This window comes from Aythya fuligula, chromosome 19, assembly GCF_009819795.1.
Source record: "Aythya fuligula isolate bAytFul2 chromosome 19, bAytFul2.pri, whole genome shotgun sequence".
In the NCBI taxonomy this organism is placed as follows: domain Eukaryota; kingdom Metazoa; phylum Chordata; class Aves; order Anseriformes; family Anatidae; genus Aythya; species Aythya fuligula.
The window spans coordinates 5,330,025-5,352,080 of record NC_045577.1 but is presented as its reverse complement, the minus strand read 5'-3'; the positions used below and the strand labels follow the sequence as shown (position 1 = coordinate 5,352,080).

The 22,056-nt window shown below is 45.7% G+C and overlaps 3 protein-coding genes across 3 annotated transcripts; 2 read left to right on the top strand and 1 right to left on the bottom strand.

The window, feature by feature from the left end:
• Positions 1-226: 226 nt before the first annotated feature.
• On the top strand, positions 227-14,105 carry SURF4 (surfeit 4). The gene is made up of 6 exons (XM_032200188.1): positions 227-368; positions 7,478-7,664; positions 8,673-8,749; positions 9,365-9,408; positions 10,364-10,550; positions 10,854-14,105. Exons 1-6 carry the CDS (start codon positions 321-323, stop codon positions 11,118-11,120), a joined length of 810 nt encoding a protein of 269 aa, XP_032056079.1. The 5' UTR covers positions 227-320; the 3' UTR covers positions 11,121-14,105.
• On the bottom strand, positions 14,083-17,026 carry SURF2 (surfeit 2). The gene is made up of 6 exons (XM_032200190.1): positions 16,949-17,026; positions 16,617-16,771; positions 16,355-16,458; positions 15,718-15,915; positions 14,945-15,117; positions 14,083-14,177 (listed from the first exon to the last, which is right to left on the bottom strand). Exons 1-6 carry the CDS (start codon positions 17,021-17,023, stop codon positions 14,094-14,096), a joined length of 789 nt encoding a protein of 262 aa, XP_032056081.1. The 5' UTR covers positions 17,024-17,026; the 3' UTR covers positions 14,083-14,093.
• An 87-nt stretch (positions 17,027-17,113) lies between these two features.
• LOC116496878 (surfeit locus protein 1) lies at positions 17,114-21,748 on the top strand. The gene is made up of 9 exons (XM_032200279.1): positions 17,114-17,212; positions 18,032-18,113; positions 18,237-18,364; positions 18,736-18,818; positions 19,581-19,772; positions 20,279-20,351; positions 20,533-20,695; positions 20,856-20,937; positions 21,189-21,748. Exons 1-9 carry the CDS (start codon positions 17,150-17,152, stop codon positions 21,253-21,255), a joined length of 933 nt encoding a protein of 310 aa, XP_032056170.1. The 5' UTR covers positions 17,114-17,149; the 3' UTR covers positions 21,256-21,748.
• The last annotated feature ends 308 nt before the right edge of the window (positions 21,749-22,056 follow it).

Sequence of the window (22,056 nt, the reverse complement as noted above, 5' to 3'; positions counted from 1 at the left end):
TTTACAACCCCAAAAAACCCCAATTCCCACCCCAAAACCCAACGCCGAGAGCCGCGAGGCGCGGCCCCTTTAAGGCCGCGCGGCGCGGGAAGGGCGGGGCCCCTCGGGCCGCCCTCTCCCATTCGCCCGGCTTGCGCCGGCGCTGCCGCCCGCGCGGCCCCTTTAAGAGCTGGCCTACGTGGCAGCAGCAGCAGCCGAGCGGCGCGGTGCGGCCGGGCCCGGCCCTCAGCTTCCCCCCCCCCTCCGTCAGGCCGGGCCCCCCCCCCATTCCCCTCAGGCGCGTAGCAACCGGCCCCTGCCCGCCTTGCTTCGCCGCCGCCATGGGCCAGAACGACATCATGAGCACCGCTGAGGACTTCGCGGACCAGGTAGGGGGGGCTCTTTGTGTGTGTGTGTGATCCCTCAGGGTGAGGCCGGGCCTGGAGATGGCGGCTGGGGGGGGCCCCGGGGGCACCCGCGCTTCTGAGGCGCGGTTGGGGGTTGGGGGGGAAGTGCTGAGGGGTTGGGGGTTCGTGGTGAGGGGAAAAGGGGGAAAAAAGGGTGAGTTCTGCTCGTTTCCTCGCCCCCCTGGGTGAGGGGGGGTGTTGTAAAGGGTGGGGGGTTAAAGGGGTCTGGGTGGGGGTTGAGGGGGGGAAAAGGGCCCGGCCCTTCCTGGGGGGAGCCCAGAAATGAGGTGGGAGAGGCCCACCAGCACCGGGGGGGTGTGCTTAAAATTGGGGTGGAAGGAGAGCAGGCAAGCTGGGATCGTTTTACCCCCTCTGTGTGGTCATTTTTATAGAGGTGGTTGTGGGTTTTGCTGTGAAATGAAGGTTTATAATGCGTTATCGTCGCATATCAAAGCAGGGGTATTGTGAGCGTAAGTAGTTAATCTGGTGGTGGTAGGAAGATCTTCATCGTCATGGTGATTCATATCATTGAAAACCAGAGGTAACATCTAATCATACTTCATCAAGTTCTTTGGAAAAAAACCTTATTCTGCCTGGTTTTGCCATTTCAACTGCTGAAGCAGAGCAACACTCCCCTCTGAGGGGGCTGTGCTGCTGCCACTGCAAATCTCCCTGGGAAAACCTGTTTGGTGCTCCTTGCCTGCTCCCAGATGGGCGCCTCATTTTAGAGCCGGAGCTTCTTGTGGCATGTGGTAGAAATCAGTTCAAGGAGTGTCCTGATCATTTTTGTCAGCCTCTATTTACCTTGTCCTCTCTCATTTTAAATGAGAAACTAAGCTATCTTGACTTGAACTAGTGTTCAAGTCACTTGCCAAAAATTGCACTGTTTGTCCTGACCTTTTTATAACACCCCTCTATTTATTCCTGTGTGACTATTTCTAGATGTCTCTAAAACCCCATTTTTTTCCATAGCAGTGAAAGCTCTTTTGTCTAGCAAAAACACAGTTTGCTTCCTCATGAGATGAGTTTTAAGTGGCACAGGTTTATTTGTGCTTGGCCACATACTATTTAAAGATGCGTCTTCACCTTAGTCACAGAATTTGGGGTATTTGCATGCACTTATTCATCAGATTGCAAAACAACTTCCATGGCTCTTCAAGTAACTAAGATATTCCTCAGATAAGTCTGGCTCCAAATGGCTGCCTCCTTGCTCAATCAGCTGCTTTCAGTTCTGTCTGTTGCTAAAACTCCGTATCGCACCACTGTAGGAGTAAAGGGACCAACCCATTACCCTTGGTGTATATATTGCAAAGTTAATGCTTAGCGTTATGAAAACTTAGTTCACATCAGATAAAAAATACTTAAAACATCTGGATTGAAGTTGAACTGGAGCTCCCCTTGATGAAGTTGGAGATAATGAAGCTGGACAACTGCTGTTGTGTGACCTGAATGTGTTCTCATTGGTCACCTTGCTTTCTGTAACATCAAAGCCCTATGGGGAAACATATTAAGTCTCCCATGAGGTAGTAACAAGTGGCTACTAATCCACAGGTGAATTATCCAGCCGAGTGGAGTAGTGCACCAGGACCTGGCCTTACACAGCAGCTAAGTGTGCCTGACAGCTGGCTGTCCCTGACAGGGGTTGTTCTACTTTTCCCAAGGCTATGTTCCACTTTCCTTCTCTCACACAAGCACTCACCTATCAGACTGGGAAGCTGAACTGGTTGAGAGAATGTGAAGGTTAATTTGCTGTTGGTTCACTTCTATCATTGTGTAGGTCAAACGGGCACCAGCTCTGGTGAAATGGAGTGGTTGGAGTACAGGACTGGGGGTGACACCAAGGTGGTGAGATCACTTGTGATGAAAACTAGCCAGTAATTTAGCTGGGCTTCAGCAACTGTTTGTAGCTTGCAGGTGCACAGTAGGGCTGGGGAGCTGCTCTGCTCTCTGAGCTGCTGTTGGCAGTTCCTGAGGATTGCTGCAAAGGATGTTGTGGGGTGGTCTTGCAGGTTTGGGAGGAGGCAGCTTATTATGTATTAAAAGGGGTGGAAAAAGCTGCTAAGATCTTTTAAAGTGGGATTGATGTACAGTGCAAGGAGATAACGATCTTGCATCAGAATGATGCCCCCACTGCATGTGTTATTTGTTTTTAAACACTCCCTTGTAATACCAGCCGAGTATTATCAATTAAATAGCTTCTATACCTCGAGGTTAGGCATGTTATTTAGTGATCCTTGCTAAAATATTCCATGTTAAGCTCTTCAGTGCAGTCCTGGTATACTGCTGACACTATTGTACTGCAAATAGCTGTAGTGATTGTTTAAGTTAGAGAACTGGCTGCCTCTCTTCTGTAATCCCTGTAAGACGGAGCAAATCTCAAGCAACTTTTCTAATGTCTGTAATACACTTTAGGAATGTGGGTGCCTGGTATTTCTGCCATTCTAAAAAAAAATGGACAAAAATGCAATGAGACATTGAGTCATTGTACTGCAGTGAGAGGATTGTAAGGGGGGGAGAAAACAGACTCTGGGGGTTTTATTTATTTTTTCCAACATAAATTCTGGTGCATGTTGTTAAGCCAATTCTAACATCTCCGTATCCTATTTTGCAGATAACAGAAGGGAGAAGAAAACATTTCATTTCTAGCCTGACCTTTGCATTTAGTATTAAGGAACCGAATTTGGAAACTCTAGCTTAAAGTCATGTCAATACACTGGTCCTGTATCATTATTAAACCAATACAGCTTATTCCTCTAAGGCTGGGAAAGACTCTTACCATGAAGAGCGATAGCAAAATGCAATATGTGACTAAGAAATCCCATTCTAAAGATTTGATTGAATAGCCTTTTGGAAAAGGGAATTGTTATAAAATATGACTTAGAAGTGAAAAGCGTTCTTGTGAGAAATCTTATCACAATTAAAAGCCTGATTGGGATCCCAGAAATGTTCTGGGGGGTCAGAGCTCTCTTTTTTTTCTTTTTGAAATAATCATGAGAGCCGTGTTCTCAATACTGAGGCTACAAAGACAACTTGCAGACATCATTTAGCCCAGTATGATGGGTGCTGCTGTCCTTGCAGTCATTAGGTGGATATATGCAGGCCAGCAAAAGGAAAAATTCGTTCTCAGCCAGAGGATTTGAGCATCCTGCTCCAGAGAGTAACTGGTATCTGCTAGAGCTCTCTGCTTTTCCAAGAGCAAAGCAATCCCTTAACCAAATAAAAGCTAGGTACTTCAAACAGAACCTTATCAGAGGCTCTAAACACACAGAGTTCTGTAGAAGAGTTTTCTGTGTATTTTAGCAGACAGCTGTTCATTACTATGATCATTTCACTGATTCAGGAACATACACACATGAGGAAAAAGGCTTCTCTGTTTGGACTTTGGCCCAGTCTTAACAACTAGAGAAGCTGTGGATGCCCCACGCCTGGGAATGTTTAAAGCCAGGTTGGATGGGGCTTTGGGCAACCTGCTTTAGTGGGAGGTGGCCTTGCCCATGGCAGGGGGTTGGGATTAAATAATTTATAAGGTCCCTTCCAACCCAAAGCATTCTGTGATTCTGATCTTCAGAGTACTTCTAGGTTTGGTAAAATCACAATCATAAATAAAATCTGGAGGAAAGGGAGTTTTTTGCGTGGAGCCCTACCTCCCCAGTGTATGAGTTCATTTCCTTTACGGAATACACCTGCGTGACAGTGAAATATCCCAACTTGGGCAGTGTATGCTGCGTTATGATGCCCACTTCCATCAAAATGGGCTTGAGTCCCTTACAAATTTGGGACTGTAGTAGGTGGGATATTTTAGAAACTGTAAGAGTCGAAACAGGATCATTTCATCCTGTCTCTTTGGGTGGACTTCTTTTCTAGGTTTGAATATTTCAAGACAGCTTTTCAAAAAAGATCTTGAGCAGAGGCTATTTAGGTTTCCGCGGATCCTCTTGTGCATCTTTGCTTATTAAACTAAGAGGAGCATTTAAATCTATCTTTGCCCTCCTAATCCCATTAGAGGGGAAGTGGCAACACAAAGCCCCTCTGGTGCATGTTAATGACCTGACCGCCAGTGCCGAACCAGCTGTTCTTCTTTCAGATAGTTTTGCTTTGGTATTTTGTTACCTTTTCTCTTGCGAGGAGGCAGTGTGTGCCAAGAATTGATGCAGAGCCCAGAACAGAGTAAGCCACCCGATTACTTCACATCATGAGTTTAAACACGGTCACCTCCGTCTGTCTCCACACTTCATTTTGGCTGAAGCACACTGCGTGTAGCAGAGTGTGTACTTAGAGTCCCGTGGATTAGCTGGATGTGTTTACCAGCTGCAGCTACCTGCTGCAAAGTTTCACATGTGCTGCTTTTACCCCGTGAATCATAGGTGTAGGAAGTAGGCTCAAAGTGCAATGTTTCGAGCCACATGTCGCTGATGATGTGTAGGGACTGAACCAGCAGTTCTGATCCTATCAGTTCAGTCCCACTTCCAGGGACCTCCTGTTTCTTTTTGGTTGCTCTGGCCTAAGCCTGAATTATTTGGGTGATTCAGTGCCTAAATTCATTAACCTCAAAAATCGTTTGGTGTCTGTTATGTTCTTGTTATTGTGTAACTGTTGGCTTCCTTTCTTTCTGATCTCTGACCAGTCTCTTTTGGTCTTTTCTCCTTCATGCAGTCTGTTTCTGAAACTAACTTGCTTTATGCTTGCTGAGGCTTAAAGGTTTTGGCTTGTGTGTAGCTAAACAAAGGCAGCTACGTGAGTTATGGATGTCCAGAGAAGGTCTGTGTCCTGATAAGGTTGCTGAGCACTGCAGCTGCTGTAGGCCTCGGTCCTTCTGACTTGTCGCCAGCTGATTGGATGCTCACACATGTTTAATAGATGGCATTACATTCCCTCTGTAAGCCATGAGAACAGGTAAATGTTAAATGCCTTTTTTGGCTCCTCACCTAGGCTGTTGGCAGCCCCTTCCTTTCAGGGAAAGGGAAGTGGGTCATGTAAGCTGATCTCATCTTCAAAAGCCACAGAGATGAGGTTTGGAAGTAGATACCATCTATAATGCTTACTGCTTTTTTTTTTTTTTCTGGCTTTCTGCAGCAGTGTCTTTTTTAACCTTTTCCTACAGATGCTCAGCCCCTGTCCTCTTGCATTTCCTTTCTCTCCTTCACCTGTCTAGACTAAAGTTGCCTGTTCTACATCTTGGCAAGGGCATGCTATTACCTCTTCACTTTTTTGTACTATTTCCAAACTATCTGTAGCATTCCTTGCCTCAAGCTGTTCAAACACAGTGAAATGAAGGAGAAAAAGCTGTAAAACAAGATGCGTATCTCCTCCAGTGACAAAGATCACAAATTTTCTTCTGAGTCATTCATCCAACTATTAATATGGTTTTAAAAAGCCTGAAGTGGCAGCCCTGAGTCAGAGTACAGCTGCACTTAATATGCACTTGATTGACTTGAATCTTGACCCTTAGACTCTGTCTGCATGCAGTGCAACTGGTGTAGTTTGTTCTGCTATTAACTGTTAAGCGTGTTTGCTGCTTTTTTTTTTTTTTCTTGTGATAATCTTCGGTTACACAGTAAGCAAAGCTTTTCATTTGCATAGGATTTGAAACAGCCTTTAGTACTTACTGATTACCGTGACAAGAAAACACTTCCAGAAATGGCTTTAGTGTCCCTTCCCTATACTCCTATATATAGTGAACACTTCCAGAGCCACGAAAAAAAAAGGTGCCCAGAAATAAGCTTATTAGCTGTGCTGTCAACCCAAAGGACAGAAATACAGAGTTATGAAGGAAAGATTGTGGTGTTTCTGATTTGTTTTGGTGGTGTTCAGCCTTGTCTGGCAAATGCCTGTGCTCATGTGGCTTTTCCCACCTCCTTTTCATGCTTAAGTGTCTAATATCACAAAAACTGTATGAAACAGTGTAATGTGGGCATTCACTTCTACAAGTGCCAGCCTGCCTAAACTGCTGCTGTTGTTTGAAGGTAGAACCCTGCTGTTTAATCTTCTAAAGCTAGTTTTAGATTAAATTTGTTACTTAGTAGATTGCACTTGCCTACACGGCAACCCCCACTGGCTCCCAATGTGGCTTTCTGGTGATGTGGCTAAGCCAAACCAGCGTGTGTGGTGGGCCACTCTGTGGCAATGCAAGTCCTAGAGGGAGTTGTCATGAAATAATAACCAGTGCCATTCAGGTAACTGGCAGGATTGAGCACTTGTTATACTCCAGGTGCAGCATGTCTTCCTGTGCACCCCTTGGTCCTACAGGGTGTGCTAGTCTGGGCGCTATTTGGCCGTGATGTATTTGTTCCCCAGAATCTGGGGGAACCAGATGTGACTTGCATTCCCAAGAACTATGGCTCGGCATTTGTTCTACAGTATAATTTATTTCTAACTACTAAATAGAATATGTAAATGCCTAATTTATTTCTGCACAGGAGGCTGTTTTTAATGAAAGTAGGAACTGTGTATACACAAGGTGCAATTTTGTGTACCAGCTGCGCTGAACTAATAGCTGTTGCTCAAAAGTGAGGTTCTGCACACAGACACATGCTTTGCACTGGTGCTTTTAAGAGCTGCTAGAGGGAACTAGCTTGTCAGAAAGCTTATTAAAGTTTTTTAATCTTTCTAGAGTTAACCTTCTGTCAGCCTCACTCCCTGAATCAGTTTGTTACAGGGTGTTGAGTGCCTGAGCATGTGGGTGGGAGTAGGATTGCCCTTTCAGCTCCCGGCTATCTGATGGATCAGTTGAGCTGTAACATGAAACTGAGGCAAACTAAAACCAAGGTCAGCCTTCATCTAGTAAGAGCTCCATCAAAACACAGTTCCTGTTGCACAGAAAGGTGCTGCAGGATTCTGCTTTCCAAGTCCTTGTCCAAAAAGCTCTTCAGGTAGCGCATGAAAACCAGCTTCCCCCACCTCTCCCACGTGTTCTGAAACTGGAGTGAAGGAAAACTTTATTAAATCCTTGTTCCTCTGTAGATGTTGTGCATGAGAGCTGGTGACCTTGGAGTCTGGGGAGTGCATGGATCTCCAATGATCTCCTGTGCCTTGAGTTCCCCCTTGCCCTCTGTCCTGCCTTTTCCTGCTAACTGTGCTGTCTGTCCCCGTAGTTCCTGAGGGTGACGAAGCAGTACCTCCCCCACGTGGCCCGCCTGTGCCTGATCAGCACCTTCCTGGAGGATGGCATCCGCATGTGGTTCCAGTGGAGTGAACAGAGGGATTACATTGATGGAACATGGAACTGTGGCTATTTCCTGGCCTCCATCTTTGTGTTCATAAATCTCTTCGGACAGCTGAGTAAGTGGCTCTAAGGCTGTTAAGGTGGATGCCAGAGCACTCCAGTGTGTCTGCCACCCCTGGCTCATGTAAGCACTGTGAATCATGTAAGCATGGGATGCTTCACTGATTTCTCAATAGCCATTGATAGCTTTGAACTGATAGTACTATGTGGGCTGAATGAAAAGAATTCCTAATTGACCTGCCTCAGTCTTTCTTGGAAATAGTCTTTGAGAACTTCTGGTGACACCGTGAGTCAGAGATACCAGGAGTCCATTAGGGCAGTCTGTTTTCAGTTCTGTACATACATATATAAACACACCCACAACCCCTAAGTTTTCTGAATAAAATACTCCATTTCTGAAATGGGGCAGAGCTAAGACTTTCTCAGCCTCCTGTTTTTATGGGGATTAATTTCAGTGGCAGTGTTTTACCCTGCAATTGGTATGCTGCAGCCACAAGAGAGGTGTCTGTTTCAGAGAGTCAAAGCCCAGGAATCAAAATAATCCCAGTGTAAGTGCTAAGTGAAGTTAGAGTATCAAAAATGGAGAGGTAAAATTATATTAAGTCCCAAATTTATTGTTCTTAATTGCTCTGAACTTCATGCCTTGTGGTTGCGTTTAGCCCAGCAAGAGTACAGCATGTTTGTCCTAGCAGTTTATCACTAATAAAACATTTAAAAAAAAAAATCCCCCCATGATTAGTTGAGTTTCTTTGTAACTTTTTTTAATACTTTAATGCTGATAGCTACTCTATGGGTGCTATGTGCTAGGGACTACATTCAGTGTATGTTTACTCTTTGTGAAATAAAAGATACTTCTGGAATTACAAATTTTCTCAAACATGCACTAGAACTTCTCAGTTCCCAAACTGACTTGTGCCAGTGTGCCATTAAAAGTTCCTGCCTGACTCTCTGTAGCACAGTTGAAAGAAACCTGATTCTGCTCAGTTCAAAACATGTTAGAATTCCTGCAGCATCTTTTCCTGTGCAAGCCAGAAGTGTAACTGTGTTCAATTTCCCCAACTCAGGCGGCTGCATCCTGGTGCTGAGTAGGAACTTTGTGCAATATGCCTGCTTTGGACTGTTTGGAATTATAGCATTACAGGTAGGAGGCTTAAGTCTTCAGACCTTCTAAACCATGTCTTTCAAATCTTTTCTCTTAGCCCCAATATGACCAGCATGTTTAAATACCCAGAATTTCTTTCTGCCCTGGCCTAATGCCAGTCCTCAGTGACATTGAACTATTTTTTCCTGTTCTTTTGATGTGCCCGATAGATCCTTGGATGTAACTGCAGTTAGTCAGCTGGAGATGTTGATTTGCTATTTGACCTTGACAAATTTAGGAGAAGTAACTTGCAATTTACCTATGTGTCAGTAACATACCACATGTGTGGCTTATAGCTGCATGCTGAAGGCCAAGGCCTGGGAACTCTTCTGAAAGCCTCTTCCTGTCCCCATCACAAAGAAGCCTGACTAAATAGAATACTTCCTGTCTAAAACAGATGCGTTTTTGTGGGGGCTGAAACAAGGGAAATTCTGGATTCTATTCCCTGTTTTACGCTGACTCATAGGACCATGCTGGTGTAACTTAGCTCGTTTCTTTCAGTACAATGTACTTGTAATTGACTTCTGCTATGGATAGTGAGGTTTGAGATCATAATGTTCTGAACTTCATTACAACTTGCATGGTGTTAATTAACTTCTCTTGTTCTTTGCCTAGACTATTGCATATAGCATTCTATGGGACCTGAAGTTCTTGATGAGGTATGCCTACATAGTTCTTTCAAAATAGAATGAAAGCTTTTGTCTGTCATAGCCACTCCTTTACAGAGGGAAATTATCTTTGTACAGAGCATTTACTAGAAAGATTTTACCAATTATACACTTGTATTAAATATCAGAGCACCTTAAAAAAAAAAAAGTACAAAAGGTACAGTGAGTTAAACCACAGATAGCAGGTTCAGTACTGTAGAAGGAAAAGACTAATCCTAACCAACTAAGATCTAAGTGCTTCTGCTACCTACCTCTTTGAGAGCTCAGGTGCAGCTGTCTGGATTGGATCAGTGAGTTGCTATTTCCTAAATGGTTAAAATAGCAACTGTGCTTATGTGTGACTGAAACCATTTTCTGAGGAAACTGAAACATTTAGATATTGGAGTGGTTTCTGGGATTTAAATCCATATCGCCTTTCTGGAGTAGAGGATGGGGTTATTGAAAATGAACTTCCTTGTCAAATCCCAAGTGATGGCTGTTACCTTTTTACCCCTCTCCTCTAAGGGGAGGGCAGGGGGCAGCGCAAGATCTGTACTCTGGGCTTACTACAACCCTGTAAATGTGTAACTTCTAGCAGTACTGCTGGTCTGTTTTCTCAAAGCAACCTCTGGACTACTTTGGCACATATGGCTAAATCAGAGGTACAGAATAACTTCAGTACAGCAAAATTCATGATGTAACAGACGCTAAGCAACTGTCTGAGCTGCGGGTGCCGGACTTCTCTGGCGGGCTGCATGTGTCTACACAGACTTGTGTAAACCAGCGTTGTGTACAATGCTGCCGTTTCGGCTGTGAATTCTAATGCAGACAGTGCAGGGTACAGAGGAGGTCACTCCTCGCTAACATGCAGACTCTTACTGAGCTGAGATTGTCAGGTAGGACTAACTGTAGTTCAGTGCAAATGATAGTTTAAAAAAAATATATTCTATTTCTGTCTTTCCCATAGGAACCTTGCCCTTGGGGGAGGCTTGCTGCTGCTTCTGGCTGAGTCACGCTCAGAGGGGAAGAGCATGTTCGCTGGTGTCCCCACCATGCGGGAAAGCTCTCCTAAACAATACATGCAGCTCGGGGGCCGTGTGTTGCTGGTCCTCATGTTCATGACACTGCTGCATTTTGATATGAACTTCTTCTCTGTAAGTATCTTGAGCAGAAAAGCATGGGTTAAGGAACTGAAATACAGTATCAGCTTGTAGGTTGGCTGTAGGGCTTACTCATTGCTGCTCATTTGTCACTTTTTTTAATTGATTTAATATTTTAAAAAGCTGTTAGATCATCTGACAACTGGTTCTGATGAACTGAACTGTTTACTGGTGCCCTATTCTGTTGTCTGTGTATCCATTTAAGAACCACATGTAAGCTTGTTTGTTTTGTTGGTGGGTTGTTCTGGTTTTTGGTGTTTTGTTGGTTTGTTTTCACTTCTTTCTTCCTCCCTGCAGATTCTGCAGAACATCGTGGGCACAGCCCTGATTATCTTGGTGGCAATTGGCTTCAAGACTAAGCTGGCTGCCTTGACTCTAGTCATCTGGCTGTTTGGCATAAACATCTACTTCAATGCCTTCTGGACCATTCCAGCCTACAAGCCCATGCATGACTTCCTCAAATACGATTTCTTCCAGACCATGTCTGTAATTGGAGGGCTCCTCCTCGTGGTTGCACTGGGTCCTGGCGGAGTCTCCATGGATGAGAAAAAGAAAGAGTGGTAACAGGAGTAGCAACACTTTTGGGACATAGCATATTAAGTCCAGAACTGATTCTCAAAATACGGATTCAAAGTATGGATTCAACAAAAACTGCCAGCATTTTACACATACATGTCCCCTTCCTATTAAAGGCACAGATGTTTTGAATTTGATTTACAGTGGCACCAGTAATACAATAGATAAAACCTTATTTCTTCAAGGAATGTTGCCTAGGCTTATTGTTCTAACTTGATAGATTTGGAACTAACCCAATGAACCTGCATTTTGCTGAGGCTTCAGTGAGTTGCAATAGAACGGTTGCTGTCTTCAATGTCAGCAGTGTTTTAAAATTCGAAGTACTGTGAGCAGATACAGCTGTATCATTTGGTGTGCTGTTGGGTTTTAGCTATAACTGAAAAAGTGGATCCCCTTTCTCACCCTCATCAGAACTCTATCTTGTGTATAAGGAGTTCCACTGCTGGTTATAGCATTGCTTATCAAGGTGGAAAGCAGCATCAAAAGAACTCACTGTTATTTTGCTGCTCAGGGGGCCTGTAACTCTTCTTTTATTTAAAAAAAAAAAAAAAAAAGGGTGGGGGGGAGGTCTTTCCTGCACCCAAATAGATGGCAAAAAGAAAACACTGAAAGTAGCTATATCCTCTCCTAGGTAAGAAAAGGGAGAGGGTTTTCTAACTTGTAACGGTTCTGTTCTTGAGGGGAATGAGGTGAAATTCTGTATTGCTTATGCTATTTCAAGAAGGAAGGGGCAAGGTATTCCCAAAGAGAGCAAATGCTAGATTCTGATAAAATTCTGTGCCAAAAGAACTTCTTAATTCAGCGTTCTTTCCCCAGAGTTGCCCCTTCCTGAATTTCCAAGAAAAGGAGCTAAGCTATGCTGCAGGTTCCATAATAAAAGCTCCTTTCTGCTATTAAACCAGCTTCCATCCATACATGCTCCAAACTCATATTTGAATTGCAGGTTACTGGTGAAAGTGTCTCTAGAATCATGGAAATTCCCCTTTTCCCTGTACTCAGTACATGCAGAATGAGAGCAGTCAATCTTCTAAACTATAGTCTTTGCTTCCTAGATTCACTTCTGTCAGTCTCAGTTGCAAAAGCCCAAGTTGACTGAACAGTGGAAGAGCTGGGATGTTGAAGTGAGTAAAACCTTCCTCTCTGACATCTTGGCCCACACTTGAGATGTGCAGGGAAGGAGTGTGGAAGGCAGCTGTGTGCTGCGTACAGTCCCAGTTCTCAATGCTGTATTACAAAACAGTTATAGCTGAAGAATGCAAGCGCAAAGCCTGTGCAGTGAAAAAGCAGCCAGGGATGTAACTTGCATATTCAGAGGAAGGAACTCCTCAGCTTAATAGCGAGGAGAGAGGAAGGTCCTGTTTTCACCTCTCAGTGCCACAGCCTCTGTGCCATGAACATGTTTAGTTAGTGCTGCTCAGAGGAGGCATTTTGTCCTCTGCTGGTGAAGTAGGTGAACCTGTTTCACGAGATCTTGAGAGCATTCTAGACTCCTAGCAAGCATGAGCCCTACCAACTTGCTAACATTACATGGATTTCTTGCAGTTGTCTCCCTTGAGAAGGCTGCTCAGCTATTTGTTCAGAAAGTAATGCAGCTGAACTTCTCCAGCAGGAACTATTTACCAGGTTTTCTTGGCAAGGACACTAGCCTGGACAGTTCTGTTAAATGGTTGCTTTTTAGGTGAGAAAACTAGGCCAAGAACTGATAGCAAATAGAAGAGCACTGCTTCATGTTAAACTAGTGATTTCATCTTCAAGGGAAAAGTAGCCCATGTAATAGATACGCTGCTGCTGAAGAAAACTGATCAGTATGCGGGGTAGATGAGAGGAAGCCAGCATTTAAGTTCTGGTCACTTTGAAGGCTTTCTTCTAAACAGATTTTGCAGGAGAGGTTTTTGCCTCTCAAGTGTTAATTGTGCCTGTCTCTTCATAGCAAACCAAACTGTTCCTTTCAATTCCTGATGTTCAGCACAGGATGTTCTTGCTCAACTTCACTGCAGGTCCTGTAACTGTCTTAGACATCAAGGCAGCCATTCTCAGATATCTTAACTGCTGTTGATGTTCATAGTATTTATAAATTGAATGGTAGAAACAATTTCTGTACGTAGCCCTTAGTTAGCTTCCTCAGCTTGTTCTTTGTGTCCCGTCTAACTAAGGAGCTGGATGACAGACTATCTGAAATATTAACCAGTTTCCTCTGTTCTGTGAAAATAAAGAGTTTAACTTTTCCAACAAAAGACCCCAGAGAAGGGAATTGATACTGCCCCTTGCAGCAGAAATATTTTAGTACTAAAGGGGGCACAGTTAGGTGGAGGGCATTACAAGGTATTTCTAAGCAGCGCAATACCTGGACTTTGAGTCCCGATGCAGAAGATTCTGGTTTCTTGCATACACTGCTGTATTTGTGCATCTCCCAGAAATACAGTGACCTCCCCCAGTAGCTGAGAAACAGGATGTCAGCTATCAATTGGCTCTGTAAAGTGTTCTGGAATTAATTCTGAATATATTTTTGCTTTCTATGTGGAAAAAAAAAAAGTATAAATTCTCATTTTATGCTGTATTTTGTACCTTAGTTGTGTTTGAAAATGTTTTGATTTTTTTGAAACAATCAAAATAAAAACAATGGCATCTTTGTATCCACTTAGCGTGTATGACTGGTGACACTTAAGCTATCTGAAAATGCTGGTTAGTGGCCTTGCATGCTTTTCTCCCACCTAATGGAAGCTGTCTCCTCGTAAAGAGATCCAAGCACTGGGCTGCTTGTACTTTGGTAATAATTCTTGGTGTTTGGTAGAAGGGGATGGCTAGAGACTGTTAGAATATAACTTGATTCCACCCCACTGTTTCCCCCTGCTGTATCAGTTAACTGGAATGGGCAGCAAGGTTTAAGGGCGAGCACTTCACTCTTCTGCTCTGTAATTGTTACACAAGAGGCTTCAAGCCATGGTTTTTTATCATTAAAGTTTATTTGCCATTGGTTGCTTTCCTGAAGTTCTTGGGTTTCTGATGACACCGCTTGAATTTTTTCCTTGGAGGGCCTGACTGTTTCTGTAGAGAGAAGAAATTAATCTAAACACTTCTAAACATTAAACCCAGACCTCCATGAAATAGCTTAAAGAGAAATAAACCATGCTCCTTGAACAAGCATATTCTAAGTCACTGTGAACACAGGGCCAGCCAGGATGGTTTCTGGCCATATTCTACAAGTTAGCATCCCTGACAGGCAAATGCCTCCCTTAAATAAAGTGCCAGTGTCCCCACAGAAAGGAGCCTATCCTTCTCCCAGCTTGATACCATTACAAGGGCTCCGGCACCTCTCCCAGGGGTTCCCTTAGAGCCTTTATCCATCTTTACTATGGGGCTTCTTTCTGCCTCCCACACTGAAGGATCAGGGTATGCCCTCCTGTAAGCACACCCAAAGGCAAAAGGTGGCCAGCTCCTCAGTGGAGGCAGAGAAAGTTCCAAAATGTGGACCCTGAGATTTCAGAAGCGTTCAGATAGCATGCGTGTGGGGGGAAGAAGATTACAAGTCCTGCTTCAGTCTCCCTGTTACGACTGTGCAGCAGAATTCAATCACAGATGAGATATTTATGCAGGCAGTAACATCCCTACTCAGAGCAGACAGGATAAACACTTCCTGCTAGTAATTCACACCTCAGAACACAAGCCAGAGGCTGGCACTCAGGGAATGTATTCTCCCAAATAGCTTTACACCTTCTGCTGGTTCTTAGACAGGAATAGCTCAGACAGACACCTACAGGACAGAAGGCCTGTTCATGCTCCCCATCTGCAGCACACGGCAAAGCGACTCCCACCTTTCCCCTCTTGCCAGCTGCTCTGCTCACGTCCATTCTTCCACCATCCTCACCCTTCACAACACCGTTCTCCCCATTGAGCTTGGCCTCATCTTCTTCACTGTCTATTGCAAAGTCATCGCTGGCCTCTGTGTTCTGTGGAGCTGCTGGGCTTTTTTCAGGGAAGAGCTCAGCTAAAATACAAAGATATAGCTTGGGATCAGTTCTTAGTGCTTGTAGGCTCTGCCTACTCCTAGCTTTACTTTCAGCACCTCTTAAAGGTGATTTGACAAGGTGATTCCAGCCCCTGTCATTTATGTGTCACTACCGAAATACTTCAGAAATAAACACACTGGCATTTTATTAGGAATGAGCTTAGGGCTCACACTAGCCCAGTTCTTGAACCTGGGCCATACAGGCAGTTTTGGGGGTCTTACAGTTCCACTCTCTTATGGCAAGGCAGTGTATTCCAGCCACGAGTCAGTGGGACAGCCTTGCCAACTCCTGCCAGGCTGCAGGAGACTTGCTGAGAAACACGGCAAGCACAGAGACCTAAAGCAAAGCCCAGCAGATCTCGTATCCCTCCCCTCACACCATATGTGACCCAACACCAGAATTACTTGGTGAGAACCACTCATGTTCAGTGGTGGCAAGCTTTTCCCAACTCCAAGACCCCCAAACTAGATCAAAGTCATGTCTCCAGCATGCAAGCAGACAGGAGCAGAACAAAGGTGTGAGAAGATGAGCTGGCAAGCTCCCTTTAGGACATAGGTGGTACCGATGTTCTTACTCACGTGGGTACAGATCACTCATACTGTCATCCGTCTCCTCCCCGTCCTCATCTGTCCTGGGAGACTTTGGCTCCCAGAATTCTTCCTCTCTCTGAGGCTGCCTGCTCCCGTTCATTTGGTCGTCAGGGTGCTGCCTCCGTTGCTGCTTCTGTCGCAAGCAGGCAGGGACATATTCCACCCCTTTCTTCTGGCATTCCTCATCTAATGGTGCGAGGGATTGAGCAGCATTTAGCGAGGCTACCCAGTCACCGGCATCCTGTTTATTTCCAGCTCCACTTTATATTAAAAGCAACTCAAAAGTATGTTAAGCTCCAGCTCTAAGACACATTCATACGTTCGACAGTGACACCATGGAGCATTAAAGATGGGAAAGATGTTAACACAGAGTCTGTGCTGGACACATGCTCCCCAGCTCCAGGGGAATCTTTAGAACCATTTCTTTCAAGTAAAGATGTTCCAAAGTATTTGGTAAAGAGGCCAACTGCTCCCTACAGCTAGGATCTTCCCAGCTGAGGAGTGTCTGCAGTAAATTACCATCAATCTAGAGAAAATTTACACCCTCTCTTCATAGAGAACTACTGGAATCTTACCAGCTCAAGGACACAAGTAGCTTTTCTGAGGATGGAGTCAGCCAACTTACATGCTTTCAGGGCCTTCTGGTAGCGTTTCCCTTGGACGTGACGGAGCACGTGCTCTGGAAACTTGTTGATGTGTCTGAGGGTGAGCTTGCAGAACAGCTGATGTCTGAGAGAAAAAGCAAGGCAAGAAGGACAGAATACTTTAGAAGAGACCTTCCGAGCTTCCCAAAAACTATAAGCACTTGAGAACTCCCTAAAGCTCAACCACTTGGTCTGAGACTGAATCAAGCGAGACGCACAAGGTGCAAGAAGAAGAATACGCACAGGTTCTTCGTGCTGGGCACTATGTGCGGCTCAAACTTCTCATAGGCGAACTCCCGGGCGCTCCTGGCCAGCCGCTGGTACCTCTTGCCGGCGGTGTATGCCTGCAGCTCCGGCAGCCGGCACGGCAGCTCGTGGCCGGTCAGCCTGCACCTCACCTGGCGGAAAGCAGGGGCTGCTCAGGGATGGAGAAAACTCCATCTCCTGCCGGTCCTCACCCCCTGCCACAAACCCCTGAGGCCTCAGCCAGGCTCCGAGCCCCTCACCCGCCCTGCTGCCCCCTCACGGCCCCCTTCTCCTCCTCCCCAAGCCCCTCGGGGTCCTGCCCGGCTCACCTTGCCCGGCTCGGCCACACCGAGCAGCGGGTGCTGCCTGAGGAACAGCCGCACCTCCTCCGGCACCTCCGCCATGGCCTCGCTGCCACACGGGAGCCCGCCTCTCTTCCGGGGCCGGCTGAGGCGGAGAAGAAGGCGGCGCCATTAGTGGAGGGAGGAGGGGAGACGAGGAGGAACCGGGCTGGAGGCGGCGGCGCCGCCATGGCGGCGGGAGCGGGGCTGCTGAGAGCCGGGAGGCGGCTGCTGGGGGAGCGGCGGGCAGCGGTGGGCGGCTGGGGGGGTGCTGAGGGGAATGGGGGGTGCTGAGGGGAGCCCTGAGGGCTTGGGGGAGGAATGAGGGGAGCTTGGGGTGGGAGCTGAGGGGAACCGGGGGGGCGCTGAGGGGAACGGGGAGGGTCTGGGGGGTGCTGAGGGGAACTGGGGGGTCGCTGAGGGGAACGGGGAGGGCCCGAGAGGGTCGTTGAGGAGAGCCGGGGGGGCGCTGAGGGGATCAGGGAGGGTCCGGGGGGGCCACTGAGGACCTAGGGGAGTACTGAGGGGAGCCGGGGGGTCTCTGAGGTGAACTGAGGGGGCGCTGAGAGGAACAGGGAGAGCCCAGGGGGGTCTCTGAGGGGAGCCCGGGGGCGCCGAGAGGACTCGCACGGGGCAAATCGAGGCCCGGCCCCCGCCGCCCTTCTGGTGGTCGGTGGGTGGGTAGGAGGCCCCCGTTGCGACCCCCGGGGTGGGGACGGGCTCTGCAGCACGGGGAGAAGTGGGGTAAAAGGCTGGAACCGGCTGCAAAACGCTGGGTGTGCGGCTGGCCTTGCGCCACTCGAGCCCGGCAGCATGTATGTGAAACAAACCACAGTGCTGTGTACGTTTGCTGATGGCACAGATGGAAGGGGAACCATCACTTATTTCACTCTGTTACTGAAATATTCATTCTTTTTTTCTTTTTAACTTGTAGCCCAGCTTTTAGTGTTTCACCGGCTGTTGCTCAAATAGCAAGCCAAATCCCGTGCTGTCATTGGGACAACTGGTATCATCTAGATATAACTTTTCCAAAGTAGAAATGCTACAATGGATCTTTTTTATTTCATGTAGGTATCTAACTGCTTGATCAGAAGAACATTTTTTGGATATCCTCTAACTAAAGCAGGTTCCGGTCGGATTCGGCAAACTAAAGGTAAGGAGGAATTTGTTTGGGACTCTGTCATCTTTTAGCCTTATACCAAAAGGTGACATTTCCTTGGGAATTCAGTGTTTTTTCTTCTGTACATGTCTAATTCCGCACTCTGGCTTTCTTCAGATGTTTGCTTGAGGTTCACCAGGCCACGTAGCTCTACAACAGCTGCTGATGCCTCTGGAGAGGACACCATACTCAAATGGGGCCTTCTCCTTGTGCCTCTGACTACATTCTGTCTTGGCACATGGCAGGTACAAATAAACGTTTCATTTTTTTTTCAAGAATTAAGCACTTTAGGGGTGTCAGGATTTTCCATCTTTGTTTAATCCAGTTCAAACCATAGGCAGGGTAAAGATTTGCTGATATTTTACTTTTCCATTTTCCGAGTGTCTACTAGTGAGGTTAATGCAAGTCTTTAAAAGAGATTCATGTTTTTCACACTTACAGTATAAATATTTCCCCCAAATGAAGACAGTAGCCTCCATCTTCATATCTCAAATTATCCTGTTTCAGGTCAGGTCTGAGGGGAAACTTAGGACAAAGAAACAGATATGAAAGCTTGCTGGGGTCATTACATTGCTCTGTACTGCCAATAGTTACTTTTGTATTTGTGTACTTTCAGGTTCAGCGGCGAAAATGGAAATTAGATTTGATTGCACAGCTGGCATCAAGAATTTCATCAGAGCCCATCCCTCTGACATTAGAGTAAGGAAGCCAAGATAGTTTATTATCTACCAAGCACTGACAGCATGCTGGGGATATCAGATAAGGTCTCTGCACTGATGGGTTCATGCTAAACTAAACTGCATGAAAACGAAGGAATGCAGTGGGAATCGGGATGTGCAAGCAAATGAGAAAGACAGGCAACATGTTAAAATTCTCTTATTTTAGATAACAGAGTAAGTGAACTCTTCCTTATGGCATACTCCAAAGCCATGTTAAAAGATCGAATCACTGGGAGAATGTGGTATGTAATTCAGGCTGAAGAAGGAGGGCTTGGTAGCTGGTGCCTGTGATGTCCCAGAACGGGGATTAATCCTACAGGAAGGATTCTTAGATCAATAGCAGGCCCTTCCCCACGGGTAGAGCAGTTATGTTAGACATGAGAGAATTTTGGGGTCACTTGGCCATATGGCAAAACAGTCAAAGTAGTTCAGTTGTTCAATTTCATGGCCTTGGATGGGAAAGAAGCTCTCCCTGTTGGTTTTATGTGCATGCAGTGCATTCACCTGCTGTGTGTGTCTTTGAAGTTGTATTGGGTTACAGATCCCATGGAAAATAACTGCTTTTTGGATACTCATGATCATCCTGTTTTGATTCGCAGTGATAGTAATAAAATAGTCAGCTGCTTATTCCACAAGGCATCTGTCTTCTGTTTCTAATTGGCAGCTGGTCCTAGGGGTAAAATCCCCCAAATGTACTTTGCCTATCACAGCTCTGATTTTGTTTTTGTCTTATTCGGTGCAGCCCTATGGAGTTGAAGGAATTAGAGTACAGGCCTGTAAAGGTCCGAGGGCATTTTGACCACTCCAAGGAGCTTTATATTTTGCCACGATCACTTGTGGACCCTGAGCGAGAAGCCAGAGAAGCCAGGCAGCTGACATCCCACCCAGAAAATGGAGCAAATGTCATTACTCCTTTCTACTGCACAGAACTAGGGTAAGTCAAGTGATGGCTCTTATGAACAACTCATTTCTGTTTTGAAAAGCTGAATCGTAGAATCATCACCTTTCTTAAATACCTCCTAGGGTGGGGACTCCATCACTCCCCCTGAGCAGCCTGTTCCAATGCTCAATCACCCTCTCCATGAAGAAATTCTTCCCAATATCCACTCTAAATTTCCCCTGGTGCAATTTGAGACTGTTTTCTTGTGTCTTATCACTTGGCACCTGAGAAAAGAGACTGACACCCTCCTCGCTGCAATATCCTTTCAGGTAGTTGCAGAGTGATGATGGTGATTGGATTTATATAAAGTTCTCCCTCTCCATTAAAAGGCACATCTCTCAGTCTGTTAGGTGCTTGATGCTCGATTCCAAATTGTATTTAAATTCCCTTAGAATATGCACTCAGATGTTTCTTTCTTTGGTACTTAGTTGTAGACAGCAGCAAGAATGAATTTGCTTTATAATTCATGAGGTACGTTTGTCCTGTCTGTGTAACTCTAGGGTCACAATCTTAGTCAACCGAGGATTTGTGCCCAAAAAGAAGCTGAAGCCAGAGACCAGGCTGAAGGGACAGGTAAGAGGGATACAGGGAAGTCTTGCACGATACCTTCCACTCCCCACTGTATAGCACAACCTGCTGATTTATGACCAGACCCCAGTCACCAGGAAAGTGGCTTTTCTACCAGGACCTAGCATGCTGAAACGTGAAATAAATCTTGACAGATTCCTTTTTTCTCCTCTGCACTTCTCTTCAGATTGAAGATGAAATTGATCTCACTGGGGTAGTGAGGTTATCAGAAACCCGGAAACCTTTTGTGCCTGAAAATAACATAGAGAAGAACCGCTGGCACTACCGTGACCTGCAGGCTATGGCAAAAGTGACCGGCGCTGAGCCCATCTTTATTGATGCAGATTTCAGTAAGTCACAGAGAAACCCAACCCTGTGTCCAGTTTCCACCAGTCTCCCCCTTTTCGGTTCAGGTAGATATTTCCCTGAGACATTTCCAGAGCAATTGCACCTTTCTATGCTCTACACCATGCAGACTAGAGATCTGACTCTGCACTGTTCCACCTACAGAAAGCACAGTCCCAGGGGGACCCATTGGAGGCCAGACAAGAGTGAGCCTAAGAAATGAGCACATGCAGTACATTGTTACTTGGTAAGTAACTCAGCCAGCAGTTTGACCTTTTTTTCATGTAAAGGTTTCAACTGCTTTCTGCTGGAAGCAAGGGAGCTGTTTGTTTGTTCTTGCTTCTGCATCAGTGAAACTGGGCAAGCCCAGCTGCAAACCTAGTTTTAACCTAAGTAATATTTGCGAGGCGGTTTGAAGTAAATGCTCTTCATTGAATTGCAGCTGACTTTTAGGGAGGGATCACCAATCTTGAAAATGTTTTTTATTTTCTGTCACAGGTATGGTTTATGTGCTGCAACTTCATTCTTGTGGTACAGAAAATTTATACAAAAGATACCTCTGTGAGGGGAAGGGCGAACTGCTACTCCCCTGTACCAGTCAAAACCAGACTTTCACAGAAGACTGCAGCCTGGTCAGTCCTGAAGAAGCCAATCTCAGGACACCGTGTTAAGTTTGTGCAGCTAGCAAGCTGCAACTAGCCTTTAAGCAGCTGATACAAGTTCTGTGCTCCTACCAGAGTGATTTCTGCTGCAGATCAGAAGCGCTGAACTTCAGACTTGGAAGTGGCTGTTAAGCCTCCTGCTTGAATCAGCTTTCTAGGAATCTCAAGTATTTATTTTTCTATTGGGGTTGGGCAGTGGTTGGTCACAAGCTACACAACCTCTCCACTGCCGTATTTGTAATGTTCAGTGCAAACAAATGATGGTGATGGATTTTCTAATTTCTTTGTTTGTAACTTATGCTTCCTTTGCACTGACTAGTCATTAGTGAAGTCAGGACTGATGCACTGCAGCTGCATCAGTATAAATAAAAGGGCCTACAGGTGTTTTTCTTTTGACTTGCAATGTGTATCTTGTATCTTAACAGCAACAAGGACCTAAGAGCTAGCAGAAATAAAGAAATTCCCTCATATTGGGCTGGAGCCTTGCCAAGCTTGTTAGCCTCCCAGAAAACCACAGGACCAGGTTAGTCAGGAAAGCACAGAAAGACAAGTTTGTTCAGATGCTTGTCCCACCACTTCGGCACGCCTTCACTGACCAGTGTTGCACTGCAAGAGACATTACAGACCTCCTAAAGAGGTCTTAATAATCTGCTTGGCCTGGTAAAGTGCTGTAACTCCCAGCATAAACATGTCTTTACCAAATC